At 36.1% G+C, this 19,561-nt stretch overlaps 1 protein-coding gene across 1 annotated transcript; it reads left to right on the top strand.

The window, feature by feature from the left end:
- The first annotated feature begins 10,768 nt into the window (after positions 1 to 10,768).
- LOC125130443 (olfactory receptor 8S1-like) lies at positions 10,769 to 11,698 on the top strand. Its single transcript, XM_047785781.1, has one exon. It carries the CDS (start codon positions 10,769 to 10,771, stop codon positions 11,696 to 11,698), a length of 930 nt encoding a protein of 309 aa, XP_047641737.1.
- The last annotated feature ends 7,863 nt before the right edge of the window (positions 11,699 to 19,561 follow it).

Here is a 19,561-nt window from a genome sequence, read left to right as displayed (position 1 = left end):
GTTGCATAACTAACTTTTTACCATTTGACTAATCCCTCCATGTTTCCCCTTCTTCCCAGACCCTGGCAACCCCATTTTAATCTCTGGTTCTATTATTTTAGATATTTTAGACTCCTCATATAAGTAGTATCATGTAGTATTTTTCCTTCTCTGCTTGGCTTATTTCACTTAACATACAGTTAGTCCTCTAGGTTCATCCATGTTGTTGCAGATGGTAGGATTTCCTTTTCTTAAAGCTAAATCATATTCTACTAGATTTATTTATTGAATTTTTCTTTATCTATTAATCTGTTGGTGGACCCTTAGATTGCTACCATGTCTTGGCTACTTGGGAATAATATTGCAATGAATATGGGAATGCAGATATGTCTTCAAGATCTAGATTTCATGGGTTCCCTGGCAGCTCAGTGGGTTAAGGATCCTGCTGTGGCTCTGGTTACTGCCGTGGTGCAGGTTCAATCCCAGGCCTGGAAACTTCCAAAACAAAACAAAACAAAACACCCCAAAGATCTAGATTTCAGTTCCTTTGAAAATATACCCAAATGATTGCGGATTATATGGTTGCTCTATTTTTAATTTTGTGAGCAACTTCATAGTATTTTCCTAAGTGACTACCAATTTATATTCCTACCAGCAGCATGCCAGGGTTCCCCTTTTTCCATGGCTTTGTCAACAATTATTTATTGTTTTTCTCATAGTAGCCATCCTAACTGGTGTGAGGTGATACCTCTTTTCTTGTACCTATTGGCCAATTGTACGTCTTCTTTGAAAAAATGTCTATGCAGATTCTTTGCCCATTTTGTTAAAAATCAGATGTTGATGATGGTGATTTGCTCATGAGTAATTATATTCCTTATATATGTTGGATATTAACCCTTTAACAGATCTATGGTTTGCTTATATTTTCTCCCATTCCTTAGATTGTCTTTTCAGCTTGTTGATTTTTTTTTCCTTTGCTGTACAGAGCTTTTTAGTTTTGATAGTCTTACTTGTCTATTTCTGTTATTTCCTGTGTCGTATTTGGGAAAACTCTGCCAAGACCAAAAACAAGATTTCCTGCTGTTTTCTTTGAGTAGTATTACAGTTTCAGGTCTTATATTTAAACTTTTAATCCACTTTGAGTAATTTTTGTGTATGGTATAAAATAAGAATCCAGTTTCATTATTTTTTATGTGGATATCTAATTGTATTGATGCCATTTATTGAAGAGACTATCCTTTGCCCATTGTGTACTCTTGGCACTCTTGTTGGAGGTAACTGACTTTGATGCATGAGTTTATCTTTGGGCTCTCAGTTCTCTCCCATTGGTCTATTTTTTTTTCTGCCAGAACTGTACTGTTTTTAATATTGCAGCTTTGTAATATATTTTGAAATGAGGAAGTGTGATGCAAATAGCTTTGTTTTTGCTTAAAACTGCTTTAGCTATTTAGGGTATTTTGTGGTCCCATATGGATTTTAGGATTGTTGTGTTTCTGTGAAAAATGCCACTTGTATTTTGAAAGGGATTGCATTGAACCTGCAGATAATTTTGGTTAACAGGAACATTTAAAAAATATTAATTCTTCCAACCCACTTAAATAGAATATCTTTCTGTTTAACTGTGTCCTCAGTTTCTTTCATCAAACTCTTGTTTTCAACATAAAGATCTTTCATCTCCTTGGTTAAATTTATTACTAGGTGTTCTGTTCTATTTGGTGCTATTATAAATGGGATTATTCTCCTAATTTCTTTTTCAAATAGTTTGTTGTTTGTGTATAGAAGTGCAATGTTTTTCTATATTTATTTTCTATCCTGCAACCTTACTGAATTCATTTATTAGTTCTAACAGTTTTTTGGTGTTCTTAGGGCTTTCTGTATATAAAATTGTATTATTGGAGTTTCCATTGTGGCTCAGTGGGTTAAGGACCCAGTGTTTTCTCTGTGAAGATGAGGGTTCAATACCTGGCCTTTGTTATTGGGTTAAGGATCCAGCATTGCCACAAGCTGTGGCATGGGTCACATATGTGGCTTGAATCTGCTGTTGCTATGGCTGTGGTGTAGGCTGGCAGCTGCAGCTCCATTTCGGCCCCTGGCCCAGGAATTTACATATGTCACAGGTGCAGCCATAAAAAGAATTTTAAAAAAAGATTGTATTATCTAGCAATAGAGACAATTTAAATTATTTCTTTCCATTTTTGATGCCTTTTCTTTTTCTTATCTAACTGCTCTGTCTAGGGCTTCTCATACTATGTTGAGTAAGGGTGGCAAGAGAGGGTGTCAAGTGTTCCTGATCTTAGAGGGTTAGCTTTCAGTTTTTCACCATTAAGTTTGATGTTAGCTATGGGTTTTTCATATATAGCCTTTATTACTTTGAGGTATGTTCCCTTCAAACTTGGTTGAGAATTTTATCATAAAAGAATGCTGAATTTTATCAAATGCTCTTTCTGCATCTATTTAGATTATCATGTGGTTTTTATCCTTTATCTTGTTAATGTGGTTGATTTGTATATATTGAACCATCCATGCACCCCAGGAATAAATCCTACTTGATCCTGGTATATAATCCTTTGAGTGTTGTTAAATTCAGTTGCTAATATTTTGTTGAAGATATTTATATCCATGCTCATCAGGGACATTGGCCTATAGTTTTCTTTTCTTGTGTTAACTTTGTTTGGCTTTGGAATCAGGGTAATTCTGGACTTATAAACTGAATTTTTAAGTATCCTCTCTTCTATTATTTGGAAGAGTTTAAGAAAGATTGGTACTAATTCTTCTTTAAATGTTTGGTAGAATTTGCCAGTGAAGCTATCCTACCCTGGACTTTTCTCTGTTGGGAGGTTTTAGATTGCTGTTGCAATCTCCATATTTGTTATTGGCCTGTTCATACTTTTTATTTCTTCTTGATTCTTGGTAGGTTATATGTTTCTGGGAAATTATACATCTCTTCTATGTTGTATACTTCATTGGCACATAATTATTGGTAATAGTTTCTTATTTTTCTGGTATCAGTTATAATGTCCTTTCTTTCATTTATGGTTCTATTATCTCTTTTCTTTCTCACTTAGTCTAGCTAACAGCTGACTTTTATATTTTTCAAGGAAACAGCTCTTATTTTGTTGATTTATATCTTTCTATTCTGTATTTAATTTATTTCCATCTACTCTTTAGTATATCCTTCATCTGTTGATTTTAGACGTAGTTTTTCTTATTTTTAATTCCTTTAAGTGTAAAATTAGGTTGTTGGTGATCTTTCATTTTTTAAAAAGATGTAGGCAATTATCACTATAAACTTCCCTCTGAATACTGCTTTTGTTATATTCCTTAAGTTTTGGTGTGTTATGTCTTTGTTTTTGTTTATATTGATATATTTTCTAGTTTCCCTTTTAATTTCTTCTTTAATTCATTGATTGTCAAGAGCGTGTTGTTTAATTTCCAGGTATTTTTGAGTTTTGCTACTTCCCTTTTGTTATTGATATCTACTTTCATACCATTGTGAATGAAAAAATACTTGATACGATTTCAATCCTCTTATATTTGTTAAGATGTTTTAACATATGATCATATGTTCTAACATATGATCTATCCTGGGTAATGTTTTATATGTGCTTGAGAAGGATGCCTAGTCTATTGCTTTTGGATGGGATATTATTTATATATCTGTTAGGTTCAGTTCTATTTCCTCATTTTCTGTATGGATGATGTATCCATTATTGAAAATAGATTATCAAAGCCTCATACTATTATTCTTTTGCTATCTGTTACTTCCTTCAGGTCTGTCAATTTTTGCTTTATAAATCTATATTATCTGATGTTGTATTTATAATTATTATATCTCTCTATGCATTGTCTCCATTCTTATTATGTAATCACCTCTTGTCCCTTCTGACAGTTTTTTACTAAAAACTATTTTTTTTGATACAAGTATAGCTATCCCTGCTCTCTTTTGATTGCCATTTGTTTGGAATATCTTTTCCCATCACTTCATTTTCGTCCTGTAAGTGCCCTTTAAGCTAAAGTGTGTCTCATGTAAACAGCATATAGTTTAATTTTTTTGTTTTTGTTAATCCATTCAGCCACTCCATATCTTCCTACTGGAATGTTTAATCCATTTAAATTTAAAATAATTACTAACAGGTAAGGACTGTTGCAATTTTATTCATTGTTTTCTGTCTGTTGTGAAATTCTTTTGTTCCTTTCTTCTCTTTTGTCTTTGTTTTTGATTTGATGGGTTTTTGATATGCTTTGATTCTTTTCTCTTTATTTTTTTGGCATCTACTGTAAGTTTTTTCTTTGTGGGTAACATGAGGCTTATAGAAAATCTCTTCTACTTATAATGATCTATTTAAAGCTGATAACAACCTAATTTTGATAATGTACAGAAACTTCACTTTTAATTCTTTTACTTCAAACTTTTTACTGATGTCAGAATTTACTTTTTGCATTGTGTGTTTATTAACAAATTTTTGTGGTCATCATTATTTTTAACTTTGAGGAATAATTTAAAATATATATATATATTTAAAGTGTACAGCATGATAATTTGATACATATACATTGGATCAAGATAATTAATTCCATTACCTAATATAGTAAGCATAGATAACTGTGTGTGTGTGTCTACACAGCAGGAATGCGTAAGATCTACTCTCAACAGCTTTCAGTTATACAATACCATGTTCATTATTCTTAGTACTTTTATCTTTTAACTGTTATGCTGCAGTCAAAAGTGATTTATGTACCACCATTATAGAATCACATTGTTCTGTGATTGTTTATATATTCATTTTATCTATGAAATTAATAATTTCATATGCTCTCATGTTGCTGTTTAGCATTCCTTTGTTTCAACTCAATGAAATTCCTTTAGTACTTCTTGTAAGGCAGTTTTAGTAGTGATGAATTTCCCCATTTTTGTTTGTCTGGGAAAGTCTTTATCTCTCATTTTTAAAGGATATTTTTGCCACTTAAAATGTTCTTGATAGGCAGATTTTTTCTTAAGTACTTTGAAATATCCTCCTCCTCTTTTCCATTTTGCAAAGACACTGCCAAGAAGTCTGCTGACAGTTTTTATGGGGATTCCCTTTTATGTGATGAGTTGATTTTCTCTCACTGCATTCAAAATTCTCTTTGATTTTGACATTTGATTATAATATGTCTCAGTGTAGACCTCTTTGGATTTAACCTTTTTGAAATTCATTGTGCATCATAAATCTGAATGTCCATTTCTTTCCTCAGATTTGGGCATTTTCAACTTTATTTCTTTAAATAATATTTATGCCCTATTTTTTTCTCTTCTAGTGGGACACACTTAAAATGCTTTGATGTGCATGATTGAGTCTCATATGTCCCTTAGACTTTCTTTACTATTTTTCATTATTCTTTCTTTTTATTCCTCTTATTGGATAATTTAGTTTGATCTGTTTTCAAGTTCACAGTTTCTTTTTTCTACTTGGTTGAGTCTACTGTTAAAGCTCTTTATTTTTCAGTTAGTAATTGTATTCTTCAGTTTCAAAAAATTCTGTTTGATTCTTTTTTATAGTTTCTGTCTCTTTTAATATCAAACTTCTCATTTTGTTCATCTATAATTTTCCTGATTTTGTTCTCTATGTTCTCTTGAGGTTTGCTGAATTATTTTGAATTTGCTGTCATTTCATACATTTCTTTTTTTAAATTGTTATTTCCCCAATACAATTTTTTTCTACTGTACAGTATGGTGACCCAGTTATACATACATGTATACATTCTATTTTCTCACATTATCATCCTGCATTGTAAGAGACTAGACATAGTTCCCAGTGCTACACAGCAGGATCTCATTGATAATCCATTCCAAAGGCAATAGTTTGCAACTATTAACCCCAAGCTCTCAATCCATCCTACTCCCTCCCCCTCCCCTTGACAATGACAAGTCTTCTCAAAGTCCGTGATTTTCTCATCTGTGGAAAGGTTCATTTGTGCTGTATATTAGATTCCAGATATAAGTGATATCATATGGTATTTGATATGGTATTTGTCTTTCTCTTTTTGACTTACTTCACTCAGTATGAGAGTCTGTAGTTCTGCCCATGTTGCTGCAAATGGCATTATTTTGTTCTTTTTTATGGCTGAGTAGCATTCCATTGTGTATATATACTACATCTTCCTAATCCAATTGAGGACATTTAGGTTGTTTCCATGTCTTGGCTATTGTGAATAGTGCTGAATGAACATGCAGGTGCATTTGTCTTTTTCAAGGAGAGTTTTAAGCCATTTTGAGTTTTAAGCCATTTTGAGTTTATTTTTGTGCATGGTTTGAGGATATGTTCTAGTTTCATTGATCTGGATACAGCTGTCCAGGGTTCCTAGCAATATTTGCTGAAAAGATTGTTTTTTCCCATTTTATGTTCTTGCCTCCTTCATCAAAGATTAATTAACCATAGGTGTATGGGTTTATTTCTGGGTTCTCTATTCTGTTCCATTGGTTTATATGTCTGTTTTGGTCAGAGTACCACACTGTGTTAATTACTTTAGCTTTGTAATATTGCCTGAAAACTGGGAGAGAGATGCCTCCTGCTTGGTTTTTGTTCCTCAGGATTGCTCTGGCAATTCTGGGTCTTTTGTGGTTCCATATAAATTTTTGGATTGTTTGTTCTAGTTCTGTGAAAAATGTCGTGGGTAATTTGATAGGAATGGCATTGAATCTGTAGATTGCTTTGGGTAGTATCGCCATTTTTTATAGTATTAATTTTTACAGCCCAGGAGCATGGAATAGCTTTCCATTTCTTTACATCCTCTTTAATTTCCTTGATTAATGTTTTATAGTTCTCGGCATATAAGTCTTTTACCTCCTTGGTCAGGTGTATTCCCAGTTATTTGATTTTTTGTAGGCAATTTTAAAGGGTATTGTATTTTTGTATTGCTTTTCTAATATTTCCTTGTTAGTATACAGAAGTGAGACTGATTTCTGAATGTTAATCTTATATCTTATTACTTTCCTGAATTTTTTGATCAGTTTGAGTAGTTTTTGGGTTGAGTCCTTAGGGTTTTATATATATAGCATCATGTTGTGTGCATACAGTGACAGTTTCAACTCTTCTCTTCCACTTTGAATACCTTTTATTCCTTTTGTTTGTCTGATTGCTGTGTCTAGGACTTGCAGTACTAAATTGAATAACAGTGGTGAGAGTGGGCACCCTTGTCTTCTTCCGGATTTTAGTGGGAAGGCTTTCAGCTTTTCTCCATTGAGTATTATATTTGCTGTGGGTTTGTCATAAGTGGCTTTCATTATGTTAAGGAATGTTCCCTCTGTACCCATTTTGGTAAGAGTTTTGATCATGAATGGATGTTGGACTTAGTCAAATGCTTCTTTTTGCATCTTTTCAGATGATCATGTGGGTTTTGACTTTTCTTTTGTTAATGTGGTGTATGACGTTGATTGATTTGCGTATGTTGAACCATCCTTGTGCATCTGGGATGAATCCCACCTGGTTGTGGTGTATGATTTTTTTTTATATGTTCTTGGATTAGTTTGGCTACACTTCTGTTGAGAATTTTTGCATCTATATTCATCAAAGATATTGGCCTATAGTTTTCTTTTTTGGTGGTATCTTTGTCTGGTTTTGGAATTAGGGTGATGGTGGCATCATAGAATGTCTTTGGTAGTTTTCCTTCTTCTTCAACCTTTTGAAAAAGTTTAAGGAGGATGGATGTAAGTTCCTCTTTGCATGTTTGGTAGAATTCGCCTGTGAAGCCATCTGGTCCTGGACTTTTATTTGTAGGGAGTGTTTTTATGACATATTCAATTTCATTTCCAGTGATTGGTCTATTCAGTTGATCTATTTTTCTTGATTCAGTTTTGGCAGTCTGTAAGTCTCTAGAAAGTTGTCCATTTTTTCTAGGTTGTCAAATTTTCATAGATTTCTATTTCTTAGGATCAGTTACTGAATTATCATTTTGTTCTTTGTTGGTGCCATGTTTCCCTGACTTCCTGATCCTTGCAACCTTGTATTGCTGCAGTAATAGTCATCTCCTTGAGTCACCCTGAATAAGGAGTCACCTCCTTGAATCTTTATACTTCAGCTTCAGCAAGGAAACTTCTTTACCAGTCAGACTGGCCTGAGATCTGTGTGAGCTGGTTGGTAGGGACCATAAGCAGGAAGCATGTTGCTAGGCTTCATGAGCAGGTAGGCTTGGTGCCACATCTGAAGATGGGCTTGCCCAGTGCTAAAGTCTGTAGGTGGGTAGGCTTGATGCCAGAGTCCACAGGCAGGCCTGCTCTAGGGGGTTGTGGTTTGACCCGGTTTCAGGAAACATTAGTAAACAGGCCTGGTGCTGGGATCCATTGGCAGGTAAACCTAGTGCTAGTATCAACAAGTATACTTGCTCTCTTTCCCTCCTAGAAGAACTCATAATCAAAGGTGTCTTTTGTGCCTTCTCTGTGCTGAGTTGGTGAGAGGCTTGACATGGGTAAAATGAAACTTTTTATTCCTTGCCCTTTCAAATGTATCTTTTCTCATTTCTTTGTTCCACCAGTGTCCTATAACCTCTTACTTGGATTCCAGATCTTTCATAAAGGTATTTTTGTCCATACACGGTTGTTAAATTGGTTTTTCTTTGGGAGTATGTGGCCTGGGACATTCTAGTCCACCATCTTGCTCATATCACTCCTTAATTTTACTTGAAAAGGATTGCTCTGTGAATCCCTAAATAACTTTAAAGAAAAAAAAAAAGCTTGCTATAAAGTCAAACCTCTAGCACTGACTTTTATCACAGTGGTCATTTCTATACAAAATATTGCCTTGACCCAAAGTTGGGATTTCTCTACAATTTTTGGAATCTCTGGCTCTAATTGGTTGAACGATGTTTGTTGGTGCCCAAGAGGAATGGATTTTATGTGTGTGTGCTGGCCCTGACATCATACAGTACAGGCCTCACCCCTGACTACTGTGAGCACTTACTTAGGTTCCCTTCCAGGTTTCAGTGCTCTGGGGTGATCTCAAGATGAGCACTGGGGGAGTTCCTGGTCGTAGTGCAGCAGAAATGAATCTGACTAGGCACCATGAGATTGCAGGTTTGATCCCTGGCCTTGCACAGTGGGTTAAGGATCCAGTGTTGCCGTGAGCTGTGGTGTAGATAGCAGACATGGCTTGGATCTGGCATTGCTGTGGTGTGGTGTAGGCTGGCAGCTACAGCTCTGATGTTACCCCTAGCCTGGGAACCTCCATGTGCTGCAGGTGCAGCCCTAAAAAAGACAAAAAAAAATGATGAGCACTGGGAACCCTCATCCACAGTGTTGCTATAGACAAAGAGTGAAAGAGGTAGAATTTAATAAGTTAGCTCCTTTATCCTGATGCTGGATTACTGTAAATAAATGTCCAGATACTATCTACAATTTATCATTTTACATTGTTAATATTGTATCCATCATAAGTGTTAATTTTAATATGATTTTATGTTTCTTCCCTATAGCAGTATTCTCAGTGTTGACTTCAGCAGCTAAGCAGTTTTATCATTTACTGGGTCTGAAAATACTGTTGCCGCAAACCAGTGTACCACTAACTGAGAATTCAGGTAATTGGATTATGTTCCTCACCTGAGCTGGGTCATTCAGCTATTTAGTCAATGAATGGATAAAAGGATAGGTTTCTGGGTCTTCAATGATGAACTAAATGAACCAGTGTTGAACTAGGACATAAAAGCCCAGGAGAGGCCTCTAGATTGAGGCAAGAGGATTGAATAGCTATATTGAGACCCAGGTGAAGTCTAGAATATCAAGACAGTATGGGAATATATATACAAGTATTAAAGTATGAGGATAGAGTTTATGTAACTATGGGGAACATTAAACCTTGCTGTCATGGCTTAAACAGGTGTGATGACTACATCTTTTGGTGGATATATATGTTTTTAGGGTGTATCTACCCAGAGAATTTTTCAGGGAACAGCTGTTACAGGGAACAGCTTCTCACAACTCATTGTAGTCACAGCATTGCCTAGAAAATCCTAATTAAAAATACTCCTGAGCATGTTAATCTAGGCTACCAGGGTTTTTTTTTAATTTATTATAATTGTATTAATAAATTTCAAAATTAAATGAAAACATGCGATTAAATAAAATTAAATTTAAAACAAGAAAAATCCAAAGCAATCTAATTCCATATCCAGTCTTTGCATTATTTCATGTCTTATTGTCTGCCTATTCACTAATGGCTTCTTACACTTCACCTTGGCCTCTATTTCCATGGTTGCACACTTAATTCTATCATTATCAATGCCTTTATAATTTCTTGTGTGCATATGGACATGCTCATATACATACACATGCATGACCAATAAACTCATTTACACTTTATTGAAGACAAATGGAAGCAATTAAATAGAAATTCCCTTAATTTCTTGCATTCTTGACATAGAATAGACAAAGTACCTCTAGGCCTACTTAAGTCCTTTGCATCTAGATTTAATATGCTCTCTCCATTCTTCAAGTAATTCACTCCTGAAATTTTTTTCTCCACCCTCCTCTCATGTCAGAAAACTTTTCTTTTGAAAAGTATCACTCTGGACCACTCAAAAATACTCTAGCACCCCAAAAGATTTTAATCAAAAATAATAATATGGTTGATTTAAAATATCAGTGGTATGATGAACCAGGAAGTGAACTTTTAAATATCTGAATATGGATTGTGGGACAATAGTGAAAAAATATTTATGCAGAATGAGACCTAGGTGCTGAGGTAACTGAGAGACATTAAAGGGCTTTTGATGGATCTTACTTTTTTGTTTTCCAGAGAGAACACTTCTCTATATAGCAATGAAAAACTACAGTGCTATCAGTGAGTTTGTACTCCTTGGACTGTCTGTTGACCCCTATATTCAGGCTGTACTCTTCATGCTGTTCCTTCTGATTTACCTCCTCACTCTGATGGGAAATTTCTTGATGATGCTGATGATTAGGGCTGATTTTCACCTCCACACACCCATGTACTTCTTTTTGAGACAGCTGTCTTTTCTGGACCTCTGCCACTCATCCGTCACAGTTCCCAAGATGCTGGAGAATCTACTTTCTGAAAGTAAAACCATCTTTGTAGAGAGCTGCCTGGCTCAGGCCTTCTTTGTGTTTGCCACCGGGGGCACGGAAGCCTGTCTGTTGGCAGTGATGGCCTATGACCGCTATGTAGCCATCAGCTCCCCTCTGCTCTATGGCCAGGTGATGAGCAACCAGCTCTGTGTGGGGCTGGTGTGGGGCTCCTGGGGCCTGGCCTTTGTTGATGCTCTCATCAATATCCTCCTGGCTGTCAATTTAGACTACTGTGACGACCACACTATTCCCCACTTCAGCTGTGAGCTGTCTTCTCTCTTCCCTCTGTCTTGCTCTGATACCGCCACCAATTTCACACTCCTGCTCTGCTCTTCTGTCTTGCATTTCTTTGGCACCTTCATTATGATTGTTTCCTCCTATGCCCGCATTGTCTCCACCATTCTGAGCATCAGCTCTACTTCGGGCAGAAGCAAGGCCTTCTCCACCTGCTCTTCTCACCTCACTACCGTGATCTTGTTCTATGGCTCAGGCTTCCTCAGCTACCTTTTTCCAGCCTCAGGTTCCCCCCTGGAGATGGTCTTCTCCTTGCAGTACAGTGTAGTCACACCCATGCTGAATCCCCTCATCTACAGCCTGCAGAACAAGGAGGTGAAGGCAGCTATGGGAAGAATGTTTAGAAAATATTTTCATTCTCTCTTTTAGGGGACACAAAGTGATAATAAAAGAGAAAAACTGATTATGCTACATGATTAGACAATGGACTTTAAGGAGAGTTTCTTGATTTCCCATGATGACAGATGTTACCGGGAACATAGTGGTATTTACTTTCTTGGAAATGCTTCTGAAAAGGACAGAAAACTCTTATTTTAGGTAGGTTCAGATTCTTATTCAGAAAAGGAGAAATGATTCAGATAATCCTCTTTTTTCAAGGGATCATTTTGTGGATAGCTGTTGCCATTATAGCTCATTATTTCTTCACACTTCTTCAGATAATTATGCTCCAGATCCCTAGGAAAACTGATTCTCTCAAATTTACATCATATGGTGAGATGATTCTATACCTCAGGGGTAACCATTATACCCCTTTCTCTTGACAGTTTATTGAGGCCAGGAGTGAAACAAAGACCCAGGTGAGGTTATTTAGAATCGTTTCTCTAGAAAATTCAAATATGGAGTAGGAACAAGAAGAAGAGCATTCAGAAGAAAAGCAATCTGACTATAGTTCCTGAAGAGACTGTGAAACTCTGTTCTCCTGGCCATTGTCCTTTCTGAGGTCATATTTTTAATAGATATAATGGAACTTGTGAATTTGTTCTGTGGCAAAAGGGACCAGGCAGAGGAAGAAGGCAAATAGACCTTAAAAGAGGAAGAGTAGCATAGGTTTTCCAGGTGGGCTCAATGTAATCACAGGACTCCTTAAAAGCAGGGAAACTTCTCCAGCTGTAGGCAGGAATGATGAGGCAGAAGGGGGAAGGTCAGAGATAATATAAGCATGAGGAAGACTCAACCCATCATTGCTGGCATGGGTCCATGAGCCAGAGAGTGTGAGTGGCCTGCAGAAGCTGAGAACCACCACCAGCAAAGAAATAGGAACCTTGGGGCATAGAATTCATGGAACCGAATTTGGCCTTCAACCTGAACAGCATCTTCCCCAAATCCTGCAGGTAAGGCCTGCTGACTTGATTTTTGGCCTTGTGTGATGACCCAGAGTAGTAAAATTGGTTGAACCCACCCATAAAATCATATTTCTGACCTAAAAAACTGTCAGAAAATATATTTGTTGTCATTGGAAGCCATTAAGTTTGTGGTCGTTTGTTACGGCATCAATAGAAAATGAATGTAGTTCCGAAGTTTTATTTTCCTGCTTAATTATCTCAACAGATATGAGACAGAGTTATTATTAGTTTTCATTTACTGATGAGGAAATGAGACTCTGGGTGTCTGTACACCTGTCCAGTGATTAACATCAAGGAAATGGTGGAGCTGGAATTTTAACCGCATGCAATTTGAATCAAGCACACATTCTCAAGCACTGACGTGGCCCTTCCATTAAATCTTTGAGGCTCTCAAGTCTTTTCTATAATGATATTTACTATTGGATTCACTTGCGTACAACCAAAGCATGGTAACTATTATGGGTATCAATGGTGAAGTTCAAGCAACAGAACTTTGGTGAAATGCCAAGTATTTAGAATTAGATATTTGGTTAAGATTTGGGAAAATACAGCAATCACTATGCTTCCCTTTCTCTTCTATTTTGTGAACTATCCTTCCCCCAGCCCCCAAAGACTTATTTTCTCCCTTCAATCAGGTTATCTATAGTCAGTTTCTGTTTCTTTCAAAGATAACTGGTTGGTTTTGAAATTGGAACTAGATTGATTTGTAGGCAACAACACTCAAGGACGTGAGGATATGCAGAATTCGTGGTTGTGGTAAGAGGTGCACAGTGAAGTGAGTCAGCAGTTCATCGTTACTGCTAATGATATGTAATTGCCACTCCTATTTTAAGACCCAGTACCTGATACCATGGATACCGTGCTAAGCCTTTCAACAAGGAAAAGTTGGTAAAATGAAGCAAGTACAAGAAAAACAGGAATGCCAATACCACAGGGTCATCTGTTTCAAGATAATTGTTTCATTTCTTAACTTGCGATTTTTTTTATTTTATATAATTTTAAAGTTGCTTTCCATTTGCAGTTATTACAAAATATTAGCTATATTCCCCATGTTGTACAATACATCCTTAAGCCTATCTTATACCCATTAATTGGTACCTCCCAGTCCTCACCCTTCTATTTCCCCTTCTCCCCTACCCACTAGTAAGCACTAGTTTGTTCTCTACATCTGAGATTGCTTCTCTTTTGCTATATTGACAAATTTGTGGTATTTTTGTAGATTCCTCATATAAGTGATATCATACAGTATTTGTCTTCATCCAACTTATTTCACTTAGCATAATGCCTTCCAAATCCATCCATGCTGCTACAAATGGCAAATTTTTTTTCTTTTTTATGGCTAAGTAGAAGTCCATCGAAGAGACTTAAATTCAGTCATTTCACTAGCACAGCAGTTTGCGTATGGGAGAAATGGATGTTGACCAGGAAATTATATCACCTCAGCATCATGGAATAGTAGAATAGTGATATCATGAAGAATTTTGAGGACTTGGAGAACAATGAACCTTTAGCCTGTCTAAAATCACCATGTTTCTTGTGTCTCAGCATACTGTGACTTACTAATAGATAAAAGCTAGTTACTCTGTGAGTCCCGTGTGCTTCCATGTTGCCCTGTTTAGGTCCAGGATTCAAAATCAACATGGCCTAAAAGGTGAGATCTGAATTAGAAGGGAATGGATTACATTGAAAAAATACAGTTAAAGATGAATTTTTAATCTCTAATAATCTAGAGAATATTTCTGGGAATAAATTTTATTTTTTCTTAACTATGGAGAGTAAATTTAATATCTATATAGTGTTTTTTGAACCATATTTACATATCTTTTTTAAGTGAATTTTATATTTATAATTGCACAACCATTATCACAATGTAATTTAGAACGTTCCATCCCCAAACCCCAGCCCATCCCTCCCTCCCAATCTGTCTCCTTTGGTAACCATAAGTTTTCCAAAGTCTGTGAGTCTGTTTCTTTTGTGAAAATAAGTTCATTGTATCCTTTTTTAAGATTCCACATATAAGTGATAGCCGATAATGTTTGTGTCTCACTGTCTAACTTCACTTAGCATAATAATTTCTAGGTCCATCCATGTTGCTGCAGATGACATTATTTCATTCCTTTTACAGCTAATATTCCATTGTGTATATGTACCACATCTTCTTTATCCAATCCTCTGTCAGTGGACATTTAGGTTCTTCCATGTCTTGGCTATTGTATATAGTGTTGCAGTGAAAATTGGGGTACATATATCTTTTCAAGTCATGGTTTTCTCTGGGTAGATGCCCAGGAGTGGAATTGCTGGATCATATGGTAACTCTATTTTTAGTTTTTTGAGGAATTTCCATATTGTTTTCCATAGTGGTTGCACCAATTTACATTCCCACCAACAGTGTAAGAGGTTTCCCTTTTCTCCACACCTTTTCTAGCATTTATTGTTTGTAGACTTTTTGATGGTGGCCATTCTGGCTGGTGTAAGGTGGTACGTCATAGTAGTTTTGATTTGCATTTCTCTAATAATGAGTGATGTTGAGCATCTTTTCATGTGTTTTTTAGTCATCTGTATGTCTTCTTTGGAGAATTGTCTGTTTAGATCTCCTTGCCCACTTTTTTATGGGGTTGTTTGTGAGTTTTTTTGGTATTGAGCTGCAGGAGGTGTTTATATATTTTGGTGATTAAGGCCTTGTCAGTCACTTCATTTGCAGATATTTTCTCCCATTCTGTGGGTTGTCTTTTCATTTGGTTTGGGGTTTCCTTTGCTGTGTAAAAACTTTTATGTTTAATTAGTGCCATTTATTTATTTTTGTTTTATTGTCATTACTCTAGGCGGTAGATCTGAGAAGATAGTGCTGTGGTTTGCGTAGAGGGTGTTGTCCTTACTCTTAAGAGTTTTACAGTATCTGGTTGTATATTTAGGTCTTTAATCCATTTTGAGTTTATTTTTATGTATAGCATTAGGGAGTATTCTAATTTCATTCTTTTACATGTAGCTATCCAGTTGAACCAGTACCACTTATCGAACGGACTCTTTTCTCCCATGTATTTTCTTGTCTCCTTTGTCATAGATCAATTGACCATAGGTGTGTGGGTTTAATTCTGGACTTTCTATCCTGTTTCACTGATCTATATTTCTGTTGTTACTTCTCCTTTTTCATTTCTAATTTTACTGATTTAAGTCCTCTCTGATTTTTTTCTTGAGTCTGGCTAAGGGTTTATTAATTTTGTTGATGTTTTCAAAGAACCAACTTTTAGTTTCACTGATCTTTTCTATGGTTTTCTTTGTTTCTATTTCATTTATTTCTGCTCCAATTTTGATGATTTCTTTCCTTCTGCTACTTTTAGGTTTTGTCTCTTATTCTTCCTCTAGTTTCCTTAGGTATAAAGTTAGGTTGTTTATTTGATATTTTTCTTGTTTCCTGAGGTAGGCTTGTATTTCTATAAACTTTCCTGCTAAAATGCCTTTGCTGAATCCCATAGGTTTGGGATTGTTGTATCTTCATTGTCATTTGCCTCTCGGTATTTTTTAATTACCTCTTTGATTTCTTCAGTGATCCATTCGTTGTTTAGTAGCATATTGTTTAGTTTCCACGAGTTTGTGTTTTTTGCTGTTTTTTTTTCCTCGTAGTTGATTTCTAGTCTCATACCATTGTGATCAGAGAAAATGCTTGAGGTAATTTCAATTTTTAAAAATTTACCAAGTCTTGATCTATGGCCCAAGATGTGATCTATCCTGAAGAATGTTCCATGTGCACTTGAGGAGAAAGTATATTCTGCTGATTTGTGGTGAAAAGTTGTATAGATATCAGTTAAGTCTATTTGGTCTAGTTATCATTTAAGGCCTGTTGATTTTCTGTCTGGATGATCTATCCATTGCTGTAAGTGGGGTGTTAAAGTCCCCTACTGTTATTGCATTATTGTAAATTTCTCCTTTTAAGGTTGTTAGCAGTTGTAAATTTCTCCTTTTAAGGTTGTTAGCAGTTGCCTTGTATATTGAGGTGATCTTGTGTTGCCTGCATATATATTTACAATTGTTATGTATTCTTCTTGGATTGATCCTTTGATCATTATATAATGTCATTCTTTGTCTCTTAAAATATTCTTTATTTTAAGGTCTATTTTGTCTGATATGAGTATTGCTACTCCAGCTTTCTTTTAATTTCCATTTGCATGGAATATTTTCTTCCATCCTCTCACTTTCACTTAGTATATTTCCCTAGAACTGAAGTCGGTCTCTTGAAGACAACATATATACACGTTTTGTTTTTGCATCCATTCAGCCATTTTATGTCTTTTGGTTGGGGCATTTAGTCCATTAACATTTAAGGTAATTATTGATATGTATGTTATTGCCATTTAATTGTTTTGGATTTGTTTTTGATGGTCTTCTTTTCTTCCCTTCTCTTGTGGTTTGATGACTATCTTTACTGTTGTGTTTGGGTTGCTTTTTCTTATTTGTGTGTGTATCTATTGTAGATTTTTGGTTTGCAGTTATCATTAAGTTTTGATACAGGAATGTATATATGAGATTGTTTTTAAGTTGTTGGTGTCTTAATTGCAAATGTGTTTCCAGTACCCTGAATTTGTATCCTTCTCTTCCCATGATTTCCGGTTTTGATAGCATATTTGTGTGTGGATGATTTCCTACCTTTACTATGTGTATGACTTTACTGGTGAGCCTTGTCATGTATAATGCTTTTGTTTCCAGTTGTGGCCTTTTATTTTCCACCTAGGGAAGTTCCTTTTGTATTTGTTGTGAATCTGGTTTAGTGGTGCTGAATTCTCTTAGCTTTTGCTTGTCTGTAAAGCTTTCAATTTCTCCTATAAATCTGAATGAGAGCCTTGCTAGGTAAAGTAATCTTGGCTGGAGGTTTTTTTCATCACTTTAAGTATCTTGTGCCACTCTCTTCTGGCCTGCAGGGGTTTTGCTGAAAACATCTGCTGATAACCTTACTGGGGTTCCATTGTATAAAAGGTTATTTGTCTCTTTTCCTTAGCTGCTTTCATTATTTTCACTTTGTCTTTAATTTTGTTCAGATCAATTAATGTGTCTTATGGTATTCCTCCTTGAGTTTATTTTATATGGTACTCGTTGTGCTTCCTGGATTTGAGTAATTCATTCCCCATGTTAAGTAATTTTTTGGCTATTATATCTTCAAATATTTTCTCTGGTTCTCTCTCTCTCTTATCCTTCTGGCACCCCTATAATATGGATGTTGGTGCATTTAAAGTTGTCCCAGAGTTCTCTTAGACTGTCTTCACTTATTTTCAATCTTTTTTCTCTTTTCTGTTCTCTGTCAGTGATTTCTACCAGTCTGTCTTCCACCTCACTTATTTGTTTTTCTGCCACTTGTATATTGCTGTTGGTTCCTTCTAGTGATTTTTTTATTTCAGTTATTGTGTTTTACCTCTCTGCTTGCTTAATCTTTATATCTTCTATTTCTTTATTCAGTGTTTCTTATAATTTATCAATCTTTGCCTCCAGTATATTTCCAAGATCTTGATTTCTCTTTATTATCATTAGTTTAAAGTCTTTTTCATGGAGGTTGGCAACCTCCAGATCACTTAGCTATTTTTCTGTGTTTTATTCTTTTTCCTTTATCTGAGTCATTATTCTCTGCCTTTTCATTTCATAATAGGTTTTTAGTATAGTCTCCTTTTTGCAGACAGTAGGCTTGTAGCCTCTCTTGTTTCTGATGTCTGCCCTCGTTGCTGAAGTTGGTATGAGGGCTTGCTGCAGGCTTCCTGATGGAAGGGACTATTGCCTGCCCACTGGTAGATAGAGCCGATTCCTATCCCTCTCATGGGTGGGGCTTTGTCTCTGGGTATTATTAGAGGTGCTCTCTGCCTGGGTGTTCCTTAGGCTACTTGTTTGCTGTTGGATGGGGCTATGTTCCCACCTGGTTTGTTTTTTGACCTGGGGCTTCTCAGCCCTGATGGGTGGGGCCAGATTTTTCTAAAAATGTCCACTTATAGAGGAGGTCATGTGATGATTATTCCTGAGAACTTTCCCTCCAATGTCCTTCCTCCTCAATGAGCCACAGTCACCCAGTTTTCCTAGGAGATCCTCCAAAAAACACAGGAAGGTCTGACCCAGATTCCTATGAAGTCTCTACTTTGCCCTGGGACCCATAACAAACAAGAGCCTATGTGTGCCTTTCAATCGTGGAGTCTCTGTTTCCCCTAGTCCTGTGGCACTCCTGCATACAAGCCACAATGGCCTTCAACGCTAAATCTCCAGAGGCTTTTTTTCCCAATGCCAGATCCCCAGGCTTGGGAACCTGACGTGGGGCTCAGAGCTCTCACTCCTGTGGAGAAGCTTCTGTGATTCTGTGATGTAGTTACTTTCCAGTCTGTTGGAAACCCACCTGGGAGGTATGGGGTTGCTTATATCATGTAATCTCCCCTTCTACCATCTTGATGTGGCCTCCTCTTTGTTTTTTGGAGTAGGATATCTTTTTTAGTAGTTTCCAGTCTATTTTGTGGAAGGTTGTTCAGAAGTTGATTGTAATTTTGTTGTTTTCATGAGAGAAGGTGCACTCCAGTCCTTGTACTCCACCATCTTAATCCTGTCCCCCAGTTTTACATACTTATATTGATTTATTCAGACATCATTTTTCAAAAACATCTAAATGGGGTCCCATCATACAATTTATTTGTTGGTGATTTTTTTTGGCTTGCCAATATTTCCACGTTTTTTCATATTTATTCCCCACTCAAGGTAACCCATGTTAACCACAGAGTGTATATATCTATATCTACATCTATATCTTACTTTCTCTGGGTATATAGTCATGCTCAAACTTCTGTGTGTGTATATATATATATATATATATCTGTTTGTTTAAAAACTATATACAATGTACACATTTTTATTCTGTTTGCTAGGCTTCATG

The sequence above is a fragment of the Phacochoerus africanus genome, chromosome 7 (assembly GCF_016906955.1).
Source record: "Phacochoerus africanus isolate WHEZ1 chromosome 7, ROS_Pafr_v1, whole genome shotgun sequence".
In the NCBI taxonomy this organism is placed as follows: domain Eukaryota; kingdom Metazoa; phylum Chordata; class Mammalia; order Artiodactyla; family Suidae; genus Phacochoerus; species Phacochoerus africanus.
Note: the sequence above shows the minus strand (reverse complement) of the source record. Positions and strands in the feature narration are given on the sequence as shown.

Coding starts and splice junctions, on each gene's coding strand:
- LOC125130443 (XM_047785781.1), top strand. CDS start 10,769: ATGAAAAACTACAGTGCTATCAGTGAGTTTGTACTCCTTGGACTGTCT.